Source organism: Eublepharis macularius, chromosome 19, assembly GCF_028583425.1.
Source record: "Eublepharis macularius isolate TG4126 chromosome 19, MPM_Emac_v1.0, whole genome shotgun sequence".
NCBI lineage: Eukaryota > Metazoa > Chordata > Lepidosauria > Squamata > Eublepharidae > Eublepharis > Eublepharis macularius.
Window position 1 is genome coordinate 3,124,629 of NC_072808.1, and position 19,329 is coordinate 3,143,957.

At 43.0% G+C, this 19,329-nt stretch overlaps 1 protein-coding gene across 1 annotated transcript; it reads left to right on the forward strand.

The window, feature by feature from the left end:
* LOC129346422 (keratin, type II microfibrillar, component 7C-like) lies at positions 1-14,449 on the forward strand. The gene is made up of 9 exons (XM_055003774.1): positions 1-393; positions 1,569-1,777; positions 5,177-5,237; positions 5,352-5,447; positions 5,644-5,808; positions 7,344-7,469; positions 9,122-9,342; positions 12,319-12,350; positions 14,136-14,449. Exons 1-9 carry the CDS (start codon positions 1-3, stop codon positions 14,447-14,449), a joined length of 1,617 nt encoding a protein of 538 aa, XP_054859749.1.
* The last annotated feature ends 4,880 nt before the right edge of the window (positions 14,450-19,329 follow it).

Below are 19,329 nucleotides of genomic sequence, written 5' to 3' on the forward strand. Positions count from 1 at the left end.
ATGGGAAACACATACCGTGTCAGCACTTCCAGCTGTACAAAGGTTGTTGGAACTGGTTATGAAGGAGCTGGCTGTTTTAGTAGCAGGAGCCTAGGGGTTGCCAACTCTGGTGGCCCCAAAATTGCTTTCAGCAACTGCATGCCTCCACAGTGTGGATATGGCTATCAGGGCCCCGGCACTGGATATGGCTATTGCGGCTCCAGATATGGCTATGGTTTCAGGCGTTCTGGGGTCTGTGCACCTGGCTCTCCTTGTATCACTCCCGTAACTTGCAATGAGACCCTGCTGCGACCGCTCAACCTGGGGATCGATGCCACAGCTCAAGCAGCCAAATGTCAAGAGAAAAACGAACTCCAGTGCCTCAACAGCAAATTTGCCTGTTTCATTGACAAGGTGAGTGGAAGCAGGTGGGGGTTGGTTGTAATTCCAGGACATCAACAGGCCCTATCGGGACATTGGCAGCCTTAGTTGTGGCCCTCCATATCTGACTTGATTCTTTAATAGGCCCTCCAGGAGATCTGCTTACCAACTAGGGTTTCCAGTACAATCTCACTTGTCCAAAAAACCTTCCAAACTTTCGGAGGATGTTTAGAGAAATGGAAGAATGATTTTCATGTCTTTTTGTTGTATTGTGGCTATGGGAGACACACAGAGCAACAAGATTTGGGGAGAGGGTAATAATCCATATTTGATACTTATTGCCACAGCATCACTTCTTTTGGCATTATCGTCTACATCACGGGGAAGATAGAAGGATGGTTAGATATTCCATTTTCATGGGATCTCATTGGAGGGATGTACGGGAGATTACTGCGATGTGCGTGCTCGTCCTATATTAGAGTTCAGTTAAAAAATCAAAAACTAAATCCAGCTCCAATACATTAAAATGTTTGTGTGAAATATCATAGCTGTATCCAGGGCTTTTTTTCAGCTGGAACATGGTGGAACGGAGTTCCAGAACCTCTTGAAAATGGTCACATGGCTGGTGGCCCCGCCCCCTGATCTCCAGGCAGAGGGGAGTTTAGATGGCCCTCTGCGCCGCGCCCAGAGGGCAATCTAAACTTCCCTCTGCCTGGAGATCGGGGGTGGGGCCACCAGCCATGTGACCATTTTCGCCGAGGGCGATTTAAACTTTTAAAAACTCCCCCCTTGTTTCAGCTGACCCAAAGTGATGTCATTGGCCCTGGGAGCATGCGTGCACTTTGCACATGCACATGTAGTACCTGGGGCACCACCTCCCGCCAAGATTTGCCCCCTGTGCTGGCAACCCACTGAGTTCCACCACCTCTTTTCCCAGAAAAAAAGCCCTGGTTGTATCGTGGTATTATTCTCAGCCATGATGTGAAACACAAGTTCTGGAGATGCTGGAGTAGATTTTTGCTTTGGGCCACGTAAGGACTCCTCAAGTTTGCACAAGTTCCTTTGAAAACAAAAAGAGTTAATGAATCTGGATCTCGCACTGCCGACAGTGTCTCCACTTTCCCCTTGAGAATCGCACCGGTTCCCGTGTGAAATGATTCCCTCTTGAAATCAATCAGCCCCCTGGGTGATACTTCTTTTGGTGACAGGTCCGGCTTTTGGAGCAGCAGAACCTGGTGCTGAAGACCAAGTGGGACTTCTTGCAAGAGCGGAAGCGTTGCAAAAGCAATGTGGAGCCCATGCTTAATGATTATATCTGCAACCTGAGGAAAGAGCTGGAGTGTCTGGAGTGCGAGAGAGCACAGCTGCAGGCCGAAATGAAAAACTGGAGAGAGACTCTGGAATGCCATAAAAAAAAGTGAGTGCGGACTTAGCTTGCTAACTGAAGGCCATGCTGAAATGTATCATTTCAAGCCAGGTCTACACAACTTGGTGATCCATCGATGGAGCTTTCTGCTGCGTATGGTGGCCATCAAGTCGCCTTATGGGGTTTTCAAGGCAAAAAACGAGTGACCCTGGACTTCCTTGGTGGTCTCCCATCCAAGGACCAATGCTGAGAAGCTTCCTAGATCTGATGAGATCGGTCTAGCCTGGATGATCCAGGTGATGGTGGTGGCTCACAAGAGGATTAATGAACTTCTTGTTTTTTGCTGTCTGCCAGGGACTGAACTCAAGGAAGTTATCAAGTTCCTGGCAGGCCACAATCTCTGCTATGTTCTCTTGGGCCCAAGCATGTATTGAAGAGATAAGAGCAAGAGTCTAGTAGCACCTGTAAGACTAATAAAATTAGTGGTAGGGTATGAGCTTTCGTGAGCCACGGCTCACTTCTTCAGATACAGCTAGAATGTGAGTCCATCTGTCCTTATATCTTGGAGAGTGGAGTGATAGCAGAAGCTGAATGATAATAGCTGGTGAATGACAAAGACAGGTGTGATTGAATAGGGTGGGGTATGCAGAGGGGTGGTGGGTGTGGAGAAATCAGCATTGGTAATGTCACAGGAAGCCTAGATCTTGATTCAGTCCAGGTGGATGCATTGTCTTGAGCTTCTTTATCAGTTGCAATTCAGCAGTACCTTAGATATTGAGGAGATAAGTACACTTTACAGTGACCTGGAAATGACTTAAGATGAAATGGTCATGAAATGAATTATTTTTTCTCTCTTTCCATGACTCATAATGTGAGATTAGTTTTTCAGGATGGGAATACTGCAAATCAGTATTGGGTTGAGAGAAAGGGTAACTGGACCACGATTTCCTCACATTATCAGATATTAGTCATGCCTCTCTGCGTCTGCAAGAGCAATTTACTTTCGGTTTGGTCTGGGTGGAATAAGGCAAACCCAGCCAATTTTTGGTCCACTGTGGCTCTCAGCTGTCCTGTGCCAGAGTTAACAATATTGAGCTGGGGCTGGCCATTGACCCGAGTCACTGCAATCATTTTAATATCTTACATGTGTTGGAGAGTGCCCTGAAGTCATAGTTGACTTATGGCGACCCCTGGTGGTGTTTTCATGGCAAGAGACGAACAGAGGTGGCTTGCCATTGACTGCCACTGAAACCCTGGTCTTCATTGGAGGATATCTTACATATGTTCCTTTAAATGAAGAAGAGATAAGTATCTGCAAATTGTGTTTAAGGTATATAGTACCCTATTTTAGGTTAAAGGAAGAATGATTTTATGAACCCACCAGGGCTCATTTTGAGGGGGAACACGCAGGAACGCAGTTCCAGCACTTCCCCAAAGAGGTCACATGTCAGATGGCCCCGCCCACCTCACTCTCAGCCATTTTGGGTCCATTTAAGCCTGGATTGGGGCCCAAACGGCCCGGATCGGGCCTCTGACGGGTGGTGGATCACTCTCCCACTCAGCAGAGGCCCGATCCTGACAATTTGGGGCCCATTTTGGCCATTTTCAGCCCCTTTTTGCCATTTTGGGCCCAATTTCGGCCCTGAATGGCCAGGATTGGGTCCAAAACAGCCAGGATAGGTGATGTCAGGGGGTGTGGCATATGCAAATCAGCTATGCCAACGATGCAGTTCCGGTGATGTCAAGGGGCGTGGTGTATGCTAATGAGTTGTGCTAATGAGTTCCTCCAGCTCTTTTTCTACGAAATGACCCCTGGAACCCACTGTATGCATTCAAGTGCTATGAGTGAGGGCCAAGCTACACATGACGAATGACACTTGAAGGGCAAGTGGATTGAGTGGAGGGCAAGTGAACAGGGAGAAATACACTTGCCATTCAAGTGTCATTCGTCATGTGTAGCTTGGCCCACAGTCTATGTTTATAATGCTTAAAACTGAGGGCCAAGCTACACATGACGAATGACACTTGAACGGCAAGTGTATTTCTCCCTGTTCACTTGCCCTCCACTCAATCCACTTGCCGTTCAAGTGTCATTCGTCATGTGTAGCTTGGCCCTGAGGCAAACCCTTGGGGGAGGGGGGTAAAAAAAGGAGGAGAAGGAAATGGGTTAGTGAGCCTGTTAAATCCACCATGAATCCATTACGGGTTGCAAAGTAAACTTCCCTTTGGTGAAAACTGCTTCAAAGCAACCCAGATATTAAAGATGTACTTTATGAGTATTTTTAAACATCTGAAAATTGTTTCCTGTGTACTAACTCTTTTTTAAGGTGGATCATAAAAGATTCAGATCTTTACGGCCCTCATTCTTGATTTGCGCTAGAATATTCTGAATTTTCACTCTCAAAGGTTGTAAGCAGAACAGCCTAGTGAACACAGCTAAGCGGGCACGTGCCTGCTGTTGAGATAATAAGCTTATACGGAGCCTACTTCACTTTAGTAAAGAAAACAAGAGTCCTTTATTTTAGAAATTCCACTTGGGATAGGAAAGAAGAGACAGGGTCTAATCTATCTATCTGAGCTAGAATGGTGGTGGATGGAAGAAACATGTCCTGCCTCTATGGTGGCAAGATGGAGAAGGTAGCAAGCAGGCAAGGGTGAAGCGGGAAGGAAGGAAGTCCCTGAGAGTGGCAATCTACACGTCGATAGACAATAGAATAGTGGGATGCACAGACCCTGACCTCTCTGCCTCTCTGTCTCTATTGTATACCCCCCTCTGCAACCCAAGACAAAGGACAGCATAAAGTCCTTCACTTCTTACAAAGGTAGGACAGGAATGAAACAAAGCTGCCAAATTACAACTTGAAGATTTCATATAAAGATTTCAATGGATTGACAAATGAATCTGTTCTGGTTTCTCCTGCTAATTTCTCCCCCATTTTTGTCAAAAGCTGTACTGCTGACGCTGCCTGATATAAGGCATACCTGGAGGCTGGTCCGTTACAAGAGGCAATAAATAGGAGTGGTTCTGTAATGAGCAAATATCACAGCTGCCTCATCTCATGAAATGCGGAGGGACTTAAAGGCATAGGTCAAACCTCTGGGTAGAGGTCTGTTAACTATTCACAGAGCTAAGTGAAAACTTAACCTTGAGGACACCATGAAATAAAATCAGGCAGAATGTATCTAGAGAAGTTATGGAAAATCAGAGGTGGTTTTTATAAGCATCCAATGAAAGGGAAATCAATCTTGGTTTTTTATGTTGTCGAAGGCTTTCACGGCCGGAGAATGATGGTTGTTGTGGATTTTCCAGGCTGTATTGCTGTGGTCTTGGCATTGTAGTACCTGACATTTCGCCAGCAGCTGTGACTGGCATCTTCAGAGGTGTAGCACCAAAAGACAGGGATCTCTCAGTGTCAAACAGTGTCAAAACAATCATGGTTTTTGTCCCAGGTTTGAAGAGGAGTGTCACCGAAGAACAAGTGCAGAAAATGAATATGTGGCAATTAAAAAGGCAAGTGATGAACATTTTCCCATTTGGTTGTTAAAAGTCCCCTGAACTTTGACTGACAATTGTCCGTTTCTAATGAGACCCCTCTCTCCCTATTTAAATATCAAATTCCTATAGGAGGTAGACTGTGTTTTCCTGGACAAGTCACAGAAAGAAGCCAAAGCAGAAGCCTTGATGCGAGACCTCTGCTTTTGCAGAGCTACTTTTGAGGAGGTAAGGAAATCTCATGTTCCATACAGCCTATGATGACTCAAAAAGTATGTGCAAAGAAGAAATTTTCGAAGGGGGGAAATACCAGTGGCCTTAGATTGGAGTAACTTTGCATAGGAACACACTGTATATTTAGCAAAGCGAAACCAAGAACTTCTAATTGCACATATCTAGCAGCTGAATTCTGTGCCTCTTGCAGGAAATCCAGGAGTTGCAGTCTCGCATTTCAGACACCTGTGTCACGGTACAAATGGACAACAGCCGAGGACTGAATATGGACTGTGTCATTGAAGAGTTCAGGTGTCGATATGAAGACATCGCTTCCAGGAGCCGTGCCGAGGCTGAAGCTTGGTGCCAGTGCCAGGTAAAACTCAACATGCCATAACAGGTGGGGAGATTTACTCCTCTCAGTACTATTTGCTTTATGCTGGGACTGTCTTTTGTGTTTCTGTGCTGTGGAAGCAAGCTAAACTACAAGAGATGAATTACATGAGGATGTGCAAATGAAGGGAGATGGAATGTTAGCCGGGAAGCTGAGTTTTAAAAGAGATTAGAAGGCTCTGTCAATTTCCCCTCTCTACAGAGCCAGCAAAGATCGCTCCTCAGAGGGGTTGTTTATTTATTTTATTTATTATTATTTCGATTTACAAACCACCCATCCTCAGGGGCTCTGGGTGGTGAACAACAGTTAAAATCAATAAAAACAAGAAAACAATAATTCTAAAATCAACATACAATAAGCAATAATAAAATAAATTAACCAAGTACGTTAAAGGAGAAACCCCCACCCCAAAGGTGGGAGGCCGACATGGCACCACCCCCTTTAACCACCGAACACCTGGCGGAACAGCTCTGTCTTACAGGTCCGGCGGAATGATAATATGTCCCTCTGGGCCCAGGCTCTCCATTGACAGAGCGTTCCACCAGCCTGGGGCCAGGACTGAAAAGGCCCTGGCCCTGGTTGAAGTGAGGCGAGCTTCCTTAGGGCCGGGGACCACCAGTAAACATTTAACTGCTGATTGAAGCGGTCTCCGGGGAACTTACAGGGAGAGGCGGTCCCGTTTCACCTCCCCTTCTAGGAGGCAACATTCTTTTTTCTCAGTCTTTTAACTTATGGGTTTTATCTTTGTCGTTGTTTTACACTTTAACTCTGGCCTGAAGATTGTTTTATGGTGTTTTGCAAGCTGTTCAATGTTTGCTTGGTGCTGTTTTTATGCCCCTGGCTTGTTTGAAATATTATTAATAATTTATGTTGTTGGTTTTTACGATTTTATAGTTTTTATTTCTGAGATGCGATGAGCTGGGCCGATTCCAGACGGCCATCCCCATGCCGAAACGTCACGCGTCGTCGCGCAGAAAACGCGAAATATCGCGTTTTCTTGTGTGAGTTTTGTGCAACGTCGTGCAACGTTGCGCAAAACTCACGCGAGAAAACGCGATATTTCGCATTTTCTGCGCGACAACGCGCGACGTTTCAGCATGGGGAGGGCCGTCTGGAATCGGCCCTGGACTCTGAAAAGGCAGCATATAAGTTATCTAAATAAATTAAAAAATGACAAGGACAGGAACAGGATAAAGCAGGGAGCCCCCTCCTCTCTCATAAAACTGCTAGATAGGGAAGGAGGCTAAAGACATGCTGTTGACCTGCCTGCTTCTTGACAAATCTCCTTTTGCTGGGCCATTCGACCCCCCCCTAGTTTCTCTGCCTTCCCTTTCTGCATTTGTAATGACCTTTGTCATGGGATCTCCTTTTCTCCTAATGCTTCCCATCTGAGAAATGCATGGTGGCGTTAGCTGTTTGATGGGGACTTCTGGGCTGCAGGGAGTCAGAACTGTTGAATGTATGATATCACGTTCAGAGTGAGGTTCCAGCAACATTGCCATCATTTTTGCTTTTAGTATCAGGAGCTGAAAACAACCGCTGCCGAGCACTGTGACAACCTGCGTCACGCCAAAGACGAACTTACTGAGATGACTAGGGTGCTCCGTCGGCTGGAGACAGAAGTTTCGAATGTCAAAGCCCAGGTGGGAAGAGATAGTGTTAATACAGACAGCGGTTAGAGTCTCAGGGTAGAAGATCTGAGTTCACATCTCCGCTCTGCCTTGAAACGTGCTGGTGGACTTTGAGCCTATCACTCTCTCTCTCCACCTAACCTACCTCACTGGGTTGTTGTGCAGATGAAATGGAGGAGGGGCAAACCATATATGCTGCTGTGAACACCTTGGAGGAAAGGCGAGATAAAAATGCCATACATAGACCATCAAAATCCTGATTAGGAGATGGCCTGTTCTCTTAAAAGTGCACAAGAATCACAGATGTTATATGCTTACTACAAAATTAATTGATTTAAGTAGGGTAGGATAGGACCTTTCATATTCTGTAATTTTGTTATCCCAGTTCACAGCCCTACATGTGGAATTGGGTATTAGGCACAAAGTTCAGCTCCCTGAGGATCTTCATTCTTAATTTTTAATTAAAGCAAGTTTCTAGTCCTTAAGACTGTAAAAAGAAGCTTGAAGATGGAGTGTGTGTCTGTGTGTGTGTTTCTGCTGGAACATTCATTTGGTGATGTGGTCTGAAATAAATAGATACAAAAAATATTCACATCACAATAGATAAGATCAAACAGGCATAAATGCTAGACTTGGGACTTAGGTCTATGGATCTGCAGGAAGGTCTCAGGGTCGCACAGTTACAGTTTGCATGGGGAGGTCATCAAAAATACCCCCCCATGTTCTGCAGTGCCTACCTCTCCCATAGTGCCTGCAAGAACTCTCACATGACTTACATATGCATGAATTTGTCTAATACTGAGTCAGACGGTTGGTCTATTGAGATCAGTGTTGTCTATTGTGAATGGCAATGGCTGTCCAAGATCTCAGGTCACCTACAACCTGATTCTTTTAACTGGAGATGGCAGGGATTGAACCAGGGACCTTTTGCATACAAAGCAGGTACTGTACCTCTGAGCCACTGCCGATCCCCTCACATAGAGATTCCCAATGTAAAATGAGTTGCACTTTGGCCACAAGCATTATTGCTCGAATGACGATTGTTCACCTAAAGAAGGGCAATTTTGGTGGTATCCGTTTTTAGGGATGCTTCCAAATTCCTCAGCAAAGGGAATCCTTTCCAGAATACGCTGTCCAGATTTGGAATTATCCCTGTTGTGGAATAGTAGAACTGCTTGTTCATTCTTGCATTTTTCCATTGGCATTTTCTGAATTTGGGGCATGGTGTACGTTGGATAAACATTTGGCTATTTATCATCATCATGGATGAATGGAAAACATCATGTATCAAATAGATATTAACTGTACATGGTGTGCACATCCACATCAGCTAAGTTCACCGAAATTTGCAATGCAGCCATCTGTACGTTAGTACTCTTAGTATTCTTTGTGATCATTTTTCAGATTGCTTGCATGCTTCATTACAGAGTGGGAAAGCATGCATGTCTGAATGAATAATTAGTGAAGTGCTATGTGAGCACATGGAATCTCCAGGAATCCTAAAGCAATGTGAATTACGCTGAGAAATTCCTGGCACCCAACCAGAAGAGAATGCAATAAACAGAGAGGAGCACACGTTACAAAATAGGGTTGACAATTCGCAATGAAAACTAATAAAATGTGAGCCGGTGTGACATTAAGAAACTCCTGCCTTGCCATTATAGTGCTGCAAACTGGAAGAGGAGGTGGCCTCAGCTGAGGAGCGTGGGGCGATGGCGGTGAAAGATGCCAAGTGCAAACTGGTTGACCTGGAGGAGGCCCTGCACAAGGCCAAGCAGGATATGGCCTGCCAACTGCGGGAGTACCAGGACCTGATGAATGTCAAGATGGCTCTGGATATTGAGATTACCACATACAGGAAACTGCTGGAAGGAGAGGAATGCAGGTGAGTTTGTGGCCAGTGTTGGGTACAAGACACTTGGTATACTCCAGTACACAGTGTATTCTTCATCAAGTCATACTAGACACATATGACAAGCTAGATAAATCTAAATTGGATGCTCTTTTGAGTTACAGGGAAAAGAGGATTATTAGTCAACAGCAGGGCTCATTTCGAGGGGGAATGCGCAGGAACGCAGTTCCAGCAGTTCCCCAAAGAGGTCACATGTCAGGAGGCCCTGCCCACCTGACTCTCAGCCATTTGGGGCCTGTTTCAGCCTGGATTGGGGATGAAACAGCCCAGATCGGGCCTCTGACAGGTGGTCGATCACTCTCCTGCTCATCAGCGGCCTGATCCTGACCATTTTGGGCCCCTTTTTGGCAATTTTCAGCCCCCTTTTGCCATTTTGGGCCCAATTTCGGCCCTGAATGGCCAGGATTGGGTCCAAAACAGCCGGGATAGGTGATGTCAGGGGGCATAATGACACACAGAAGTGTGTCATTATGCCAATGACACACTTCTGGTGATGGCAAGGGGCGTGGCTTATGCTAATGAGTTATGCTAATGAGTTATGCTAATGAGTTTCTCCAGCTCTTTTTCTACGAAATGACCCCTGGTCAACAGTACATTATCACTGAGACGTGTTTAGTTTGGTGGGTCTTTTTTTTTTTTTTTTTGAAAAATTTTTATTGGGTTAGAATCCATTATTTCCACATTTACATTCAATTTTCCCCAATTTTTTCATCTCTAACCCCCTCCCTTTCCCCCCCCTTTTTGTTGACTTCCAACAGCTTTCCAACCCTTTGTCCCCTTTCCCTTACTTTTATTAGCTTCCTCTATCTAAAACAAATATATATTCTCCATTATTCTAAGCAGTACATCCTTAACTATTTTTAACATTATATGCCCAAACTGTAAGCCTTTGTTTCTATCTTAGATAAACAATTTATCCCAATTTTTCAATTTCAGGTATTTCTATATATCATAAACCATATAGATCATACATTCGTTTATATCAAACAATTTGACTTATTCTCTATATATATTACTCATTCTATCTTTTTATAATAGTTCTATATATCTCTCCTCACGTAGTCAATCAATTTGACCCATCTATATCTTCAGACATTCAGTTTGGTACAAAACTTGTCAGAAAAAAAAGAAAATATTGTTAGTTAATCGCTCCTTATATTTAGTCCTTATAATTAATTATTTTCTCTATGTTCTGTTTGTTAACCTATATATATCTATATATATGTCAATCTATTAATCTGACTGCTTATTAATTCACATTTATCTCTTCTCCCCCCGGTAAAGTCTCCCCCCTCTACTTCAATACTTCAATACTTCAGTAGTTCTCAAACTGCCACAGTTTTCCTCCCACCTCCCATTTCTTCTCCAGGTATTGTTTCAGCTTCTCCCAGTCTGTGTTGAACTGCCCTGAGTCCAGATCTCTCAATTTTCTTGTCATCTTGTCCATTTCAGCCATATACAGCAATTTGTAAGTCCAATCTTCAATAGTTGGCACTTCTTGTACTTTCCATTTTTGCGCATACAAAAGTCTAGCTGCTGCTGTCATATAAAATATCAACGTCCTGTGTTGGGCTGGAATTCCCTCCATTCCCAAGTTCAGTAGCAGGAGTTCTGGGTTCTTATTAATTTGAAATTGTAAAATTTCACTCATTTCTCTTATTATTTCCCCCCAGTACTGCCTGGCTACCTCACACGACCACCACATATGATAGAGGGAGCCCTCATGCTTCTTACATTTCCAGCATTTATTAGAAGTATTCAAATTCCCTAGCGCAATCTTCTTTGGTGTCATGTACCAACGATAGATCATTTTATGAATGTTCTCTTTGATATTAGTACATGTCGTTGTCTTCATTGTAGTTTTCCACAAGTATTCCCATGCCTCCATTGTTATTTCTTTATTAAAGTTTATAGCCCATTTCACCATTTGTGTTTTAACTATCTCATCCTCGGTATACCACTTCAACAGTACTTGGTATACCTTGGATATTCTTTTCTTATCTTCTTTAAGAAGGGTCTGCTCTAGTTCCGAATTCTCTATTCGTATACCTCCCTTTACAGAGTCCGAATTATATAAGTCTCTGATCTGTCTATACTGGAACCAATCGTAGTTAGGTGATAGTTCCTCTTGCGTCTTTATTCTAAGTTTGGATGCTTCAGTTTTAGTTATTTCTTTATACGTTAAACATTGTTGTTCATTATCAACAGCTCTCGGGTCTATCACCTCATATGGAACCACCCACAAAGGGGTTCCTTCTTGTAGTTTGGTGGGTCTTGGGTTGCTCAGCCCTATTCTTATGTAAGTGTCCTCAGAAGAGAAAAACAAATGTGTTATTTTAGCCTTGGAGATTTTTCAAACTACATTTTTAATAGCCTGATTTGTATGTCTAGGACAGCAGCCTACAAGCTCAAAGGAGAGAGTTCACCAAAATGCCCACCAGAAACTAAAAATCACAACACATGAAAATATATGAAAGATGAGTAATAATTAAAACAACATCTCGTAAGGCCATTTTATTTGCAAAGGTTTTCAATGAGGTCTAAGCTGTAGATGTTTTCTTGGGGAGGGGGCGTTGAGTATGGGAAAGAGAAGGTAAAATAAATAATAACAAATAAAAATGGCACTCAAGGTGTCAGAAAAACATGCACAAAGCCCAAAGATTGTCCAACATGCTGTACACATTCAGTGTAAAATGCATAACAATACAGGTATTGCAGCATTTGATGAGGATCCCATTTAACAGGAAAACTTCGTAAATCTTTGATCAAATCATTTGATTAAACCATCTCAGTTCTGGTCAAATGCCGCTGCAACATCTGTATTCTGGTTGTGAATCATGTTCTTTGTTCCAGATGTTCTACGGAACCAGTGAGTACTTGTCTGCAGTGATAATAAATTGTTTAAAACAGAGAAATTTCTTAACAGACTCTTGCCTTCTATCTCATTAGGTTGGGTGAAGGAGAATGTGCAGTGAACATCTGTAAGTATGTCGGGGGTCCTCTTTCTTGCTTACATTTGCCAACCTCCAGGTGGCATTCTCCCAGAAATACAACAGATCTCCAGACTACAGAGATCAGAGATCAGTTCACCTGGAGGAAATAGATCCACAGGAGTTAGCCGTGTTAGCTTATATGAAAAGATGCAGGCTATGGATTTCCTCCACTGGAAGAGTTCACAGAAAGAGTTGATGGAGGGACAGGCCCTCCACCACCTTCCCATTACACCCGAAACTCCCCTCTGTGGATCAGGGAAGCCTCACAAACAAAAGGTGCCACTGGATGACAGAGGGCTGCAGCGAGGAGAATGAATCAAGTAAAATTGCCTCTTTCCCCCTTGTCTGCTTGCTGCTTGCATCTGTGGAAAAGAGAGGGGGAAAGTTCTTTTTTTTTAAGTTTGATTCCTCCTCATAGCTGCAGCTCCCCATCCTGCAGCTCTGTTTTGCTTGCAAAGCTCTTCTGATCCTCAAAGAGGATGTCAGGACAAATGGTAGGCTACTTGAAGAATGGGAAGGTGGGGAAAGACCTGCTTTGCCAACACCTTCTGTGAATTCTTCAGTGGGTCCAACAGTATGAGAAGAAGTGAAAAGGTCACTCAGCATTGGACTATGCAAGTGATAAGCTGCTTTATTCTGAGACCATTGGTCTTAGATTTGGGTGGGCCTTATAGGCTATCTAGTCCAATTCCCTCTTTAGTACAGGAAATCCAAAGCTAGAGCATTTCCAACAGACTGTGAGAGATATTCGAACAGAAGATGGGCAGCTAAGGAGAGCCCTCCGCTGAACTTGCTCCATCCGGTTCTGTTTTGTCAACTCTGGCTAGAAGTGGCTGTCCGAAGTCTCAAAGAAAGATCTTTCCCCGCTCTTTCTCCTTGAGAAGTTTAAATTGGAAATGTCAGGGACACATCCTGAGACCTTCTACATGCGAAGTTCTATCATTCATCCATGGCTGTGATTCTCAAGAACTATGGAGTCCACAAATCCTTTCAACACCCCATTGCAATGATATACCAAGATGGCCACTGGAAGCTAATGGAATGGCACAGAAACAGCAAGGCAGACAGTCCCAACCCTGTCCCTCAGTCCCAATCTCTTACCCTTGATGATTTGAGCAATTGAATAAAAAATGGGGGGGGGGGAGGCTCCAATAGTGATGCTGTAGGAATTCCCTCAATCTCTATGATAAAGACTATAGAGATTGTAAGAATTCCTAGAGCATTCCCAGGAAGTCATATCATTTCCAGATGAGAGGCTCGAGAATGTGACCTCACTTCCAGGAGATGCTATAGGAATCCCTACAATCTCTACAGTCCTTCCCATAAAGATTGGGGAAATTCCTAGAGCATCATGCAGGATGTCACATCCCATCTCCTGAAACGCCAACCTTCCCAGGCATCGACCCCCAAATGGCCTGTCATTGGCCAGTGCAGGGTAGGCAACTCTAGGAAGAGCAGGGCTTTGTTAAAGATTTTTGTGAGGCCCCAGAACTGAGCTGTGGAGCTTGAAGAGATAAGGGAACTGGGGAAAAAATTTTTGCAGGACCCTAAGGAAAAGTGAGAAGGAATTTGTAAAGGTGCAAGGAAGGCTGTGTTTTGCAGCATTTAAACTAGCCAGTCCTTGGCTGCCAATTCAAGGTTTGTTGCTGAAACTTCAGAACAAGAAAGTCTACAAACGGAACTACAATAAAATAGGGGATAAGTGGGCCTATCTGGAGATTTGGGGTTGCAAGTTAACTATGACATAACCAGTATGTTACTTCTCTTCTCTAGCTGTGCGAAGAAGCCAGGGAGCCGTGGTGTGTGACACCAATCCTCGACCTATGTGTGGACCTCGTATGTGCTGGCCCCCTGGGCAGACCGTGACAACCTGTGGCACTCGAGTAACAAAGTGTGGCCCAGCCAGAGATGTGTGCGTTGATGCTGTGCCTCCTTGTAGGGATGCAGTGAATTGCATTCCCTGTGTCAACCCTTGCCCGCCTTGTAGAGATGCCTGCCCCCCTCCAGGCGGCTTTAGCTGTGGGAGCCAAAGGAGCTCCCATATCAAATTTGTACCGCCTGCTGGCCATGGTGGTCGAAACTACTAGGAATGTTAAAAAGAATGTTTGTACCTCTGTTAGCTAATGGTGATGGCTTTCCAGGACAGGAAATTTGCAAATTGCACAGATACTCTGGGTCTCTCTACACGAGACATCTGACATGTAAAGAACACATGCTGGGAGATGCAATGATAGCCAGGAAGGGTAGTTTAAAAAGACAGAGCCGGCAGGCAAAGGCTTTGCTATACACTGGAGGGGCTGTGAAATGCCAGAAGGGAAACTTCAGCCCATTATAACCTCTCCAGGTCGAAGCCTGACTCAGGAAGGTAGCTCCAGCCCATTTCCATTCTTCATTGCCCTCTGGTTGCAATCCCACACAGTTTTAGGTTGGAGAGGTGAAATTGACAGAGCCTTCCAGAAGGCGAAGATGAAATTGACAAACCCTCTGAGGAGAGATCTCCATCAGCTCTGTCTTTTTAAACTACGCTTCCTGGCTAACATTGCATCTCCCTACACTTGACGAACATGCGCCGAGACGTCTTGTGTAGAGAGATTCTCTGTTGCTAATTTGTGATTTCTTCAAAAAATACTACATTTATGGGGGCCACCATATATTTCTTTAAACAGTATGAATTTCCAGTTTAGATTGGTGGTTGTTGCTACACAAATGCTCACCCAGGTCCTTAGGCATTGTAATAAACTGGCTTAGCTCCACTGACTTCATCTACAGTGTGATTACTGGAAGTACAACGTAATATCCACCTCCTTTCTGTTACATGGTAATATCTCTGTTAACACATCACTAAGACTGTGTTGATTCATTGCTGAATACCTACATACTTAAATGCCAAGGTAAAAACACAAAACCTTGATTTCATCAAAAAGCTTGTCCTAATACTTGTAAGTAAGTCATATACATCATACTTATATCTGATTTCCTCCAACCTTCAAAGTGGCATTAACAGGAACAAATGATTGATGCTCTACCCTTATAGCACGTTTCATGAGATAACTTATAAAATTCTGTTCTACCTCCTGGTGATTGTCGATACAGTAAACTCCTCTGTATAAAACGGCTCTGCTTGTACTTTGTTTTCCATCCTGTTTTGGAATTGTCTGTTTCTAATAAACTGAATCTACTGTGCAAAAGTAGTGATTGGAGGGACTGAATTTTTTTCCTCTTGAGAAGTTGGAGCACTTTTTTCACTGGCATTTTTAATAATAATAATAATAATAATAATAATAATAATAATAATAATAATAATGTTTATTGCTTTTCCGGCCGAAGCCATAAGCCATACAAACACCAACAAAATATGAACTGTACACTTGAACATACCCAATTCACATAGACATAACTCGTCATTATCACTTTAAACTATCTAAACTCATGAAAATCTTGTTTCTTTATCACCGTGGCTAGAAAGGAAGCCACTATAGGTGAGGTTTGATTGTCAGGAAAGTTATCAGACAATAACACTGAGATTGCCCAAGGAAGGAAGGGAAGCTTTTCTTTTAACATAATAGGAGTAATAAATCTCTCCTTACTCCACTTAGGGCAAAAAACTATTATATGATCCAATGTCTCTAACTTTCCTCGTCCACACTGCCATTTTTAGGGACGACTCAGGGCTAAGCTACACATGACGAATGACACTTGAACAGCAAGTGTATTTCTCCCTGTTCACTTGCCCTCCACTAAATCCACTTGCCGTTCAAGTGTCATTCGTCATGTGTAGCTTGGCCCTCACACAATACAACCTGGTTGCCCTAACTGAGTGACCTTGGACAAACTGCGGTTCTTAACCTAGCCTTCTTCATCGGATTATGCTGTTGTGATAATCGCTATCAATATTATTTATTTATTAATTATTTATTTGATTTTATTTGTATTCCACCCTCCCCACATCAGCAGGCTCAGGGCGGATTCCAATTAATACAAAATATAAAATACAAATACTTTTAAAACCAATAAAAACATCTTAAATATTTTAAAAAGAACACACACACACACAAGTTCTTGCCTCAAGAACTTGAGGATGAGGGTACAATAAAAAATAAAGGCTCATTTCATTTATTTTATTGGATCAGTGTCCCCTTCTTACCCTCTCAGTAGCAAAATTTCTTCCGATTGCTATGAGAATTAGAAGTTCTAATTCTCATAGAAGTTCTGATTGTATTTTGTATATTTAAGTACAGGCTTGTTTAATTTCGTTTTATGCCAATAAAGGTACTGACAGACCGACAAAAAATAAAACATTTTCTTTGATAAGCAAGTCAATATGATGTATCTTTTTACAAGAGCAACTTGCCATGAGCAGCAAACTATTCCATCAAAGCTTTAAAAGGAAATATCAGACCAATTTTTTTGGCTAGAACAAGGATACAGAGCTGCAACTTCTTTGTCCAGAATTGCCTGAAGTCAAACAATTAGAGCCAAGCTACAAGTGACTCCACTTGATCAAGTGGAGCGCAAGTGAACGGCAAGTGAACAGGGAGGAATACACGTGAGTCTGTTCACTTGCCAGGCAAGTGTAACTTGTCACTTGTAGCTTGGCTCCGAGTATCTGAACACCTGTATGAAGACTGACGTCTGCAGAAGTGTGACCTCTAGTGGTTGCACGTATACATATAATTTTTTTCAAAATCTATCTATCTATCTATCTATCTATCATCTATCTATCTATCTATCTATCTATCTATCTATCTATCTATCTATCTATCTATCTATCTATCTATCTATATTATCTTTGTTGTCTTTAAAAGAGGAGAGGGTGTTGAACTTAGTTATCCTCCTACCCATTTTGACATCACAATGAACCCTTTAAGATAGCTTAGGCTGAGACAGAGTGAGTGGTCCAAAGTTATCCAGTGAGTTTCATAGCTGAGTGAGAATTAGAACCCAGCTCTTTCGGTCCAACTGCTACACCCCACATGTATCTAAAGGCCACTGCTAAACATGAAATGGACATGAATTGTGAGGAAAGGCCCACCAAAAAAACTGAAAAGCTATGAACACAATCAGAGAAAACAAAATGTTTGATACAAGGACAACCCTGAAGGCACATAGCTTAATGCAGAATGTACTTTACATGGAGAAGTGCCCAGGCCCAATCCCTTTGGTTAAGGGATGTAAGGTAAAAGGGATTACAGCCTAAGAGCTTTGAGAACAGCTTGGTTAGAGAAGCCAGTACTGAACTAGAGTGGCCAATGGTCTGAGGGCCAAGCTACAAGTGACGAATGACACTTGAAGGGCAAGTGGATCGAGTGGAGCGCAAGTGAACAGGGAGAAATACACTTGCCGTTCAAGTGTCATTTGTCACTTGTAGCTTAGCCCTCAATTGACATAAAGGTGGTTCCATACCAGCCAATTAGGGTACAATTGTCATCAAGGATTGGTGGTGCCAGACCATGTCAGTAACATTCTGTTCTCTCGTTAACACTCCCCATTTTTCCAGGGGCTGATTTGTTGCTGTTTTTGCGTGGAACAGAAGTACAATCTGTGAGATGGATTTGAGGGTCTTTGTGCTTCTCAGAACCCTTGCTCAAAGGTGACCTCTGGGCAGTATGTTGCAGCTACCAGAGTTGTAATTAAAAAAAACCCAGCTTTGATTGGCACTATGTTAGTACCTTTTCTCCACATGTGGTTTCCAAGAGACTGGATTTTCTACAGTCAGCTGAAATTGGAGTACAGCTTTTTGGAAGGGAGGGGAGGTTGTATAAGCTTCTCCCTGGGAATCGGATGTAATGTTGGTGGATTTGCTCCTTGACAACACGGTGGAGACAGAAGAACAGTAATATGACACAATGAAGTAATACTGGCGGTTAGCTCATACTTTTTTAAAGATTATGGAAGCATACTTCTGCTGAATCAGTGAACTGCATAAAGGGGCGGAATTATGATCATAATAGAAACACCTCCTGTTTGGATGAGAAAATGCAAGAGATGAACATATTCAGTGGTACAGGATCGGCTGATATGTGGCTAATTCCAGAACTGACTGGTTTGCAGAGGATAACCCCCCCCCCCCCCGGTGGAACCAGCCCAAGTCAGCCCATTTTGTATAGCACTGAGCACTCCATCATGCCCAGGCAAGGGAGACACCTTTAAGATGTGGTGGTCGGTGTCACCAGAAGTATAAAAGAACTACCAGAGCAGGTTTTTCTCTTAGCTCTTCCTCCAAACTTTGGTGTGATAGTGCTGTATACTGTGAATGCTCACATATAATGCAAAAATTCAAGCAAAATAAGAAAAGCATTTTTTTTTGGTTTTGCGACGCTTCAGTATATTTGAACAAAAAAGTTCAAACAGATTCAAATGGATGAATATAATCTTTTCCTTTTCTTATTGATTCCATATAGTTTTGATCTGCCCATCTTTGGAGCAGAGGGAGGGGTTGGTATTCATTACTTGTTTCTTATGCATGGATATGCAATTTATATAGCATTTAAACGTAGAATGTATTTATGGTAGAATGTATGGTATTTAAATGTAGAACTAAATGCATGTAATATTTATATACTGTATAATGTTGGTTTCTTGTTAAACAAATAGTTACAAAATTCAGCACGAGGAAACAGAAAATGATGCGAAAATGTTGTCTCACAGGTTGATTTGCACAAAGGAGAATCAAAATCAAAACAGGGATATTCCAACTGACAAAAAGGAAGGAACCGTTCCTACAGTTTTTGGTACTCCAATTGAGCCAGCAAGCTTGCCGAACTGAAAAACATTCCTCCTCCAAATATCCCTCCAAACATTACACCTGATGTGGCTGCCAGCCACAGCTGCTGGCGAAACGTCAGGAACTACAATGCCAAGACCACGGCAATACAGCCCAGAAAACCCACAACAACCATTACACCTGATATTGACCATAGTGTCAGAGAAACTGTCCCTCTTGTATTAAAAACACAGAAGCCAAAGT

What these genes read in the sequence shown, in the direction of transcription:
- LOC129346422 (XM_055003774.1), top strand. Translation starts at nt 1, where the DNA reads ATGGGAAACACATACCGTGTCAGCACTTCCAGCTGTACAAAGGTTGTT. An exon ending in CTGGAATGCCATAAAAAAAA is followed by an intron (nt 1,778 to 5,176) that starts GTGAGTGCGGAC and finishes TTTTTGTCCCAG; the next exon opens with GTTTGAAGAGGAGTGTCACC. An exon ending in AAGCTTGGTGCCAGTGCCAG is followed by an intron (nt 5,809 to 7,343) that starts GTAAAACTCAAC and finishes TTTTGCTTTTAG; the next exon opens with TATCAGGAGCTGAAAACAAC.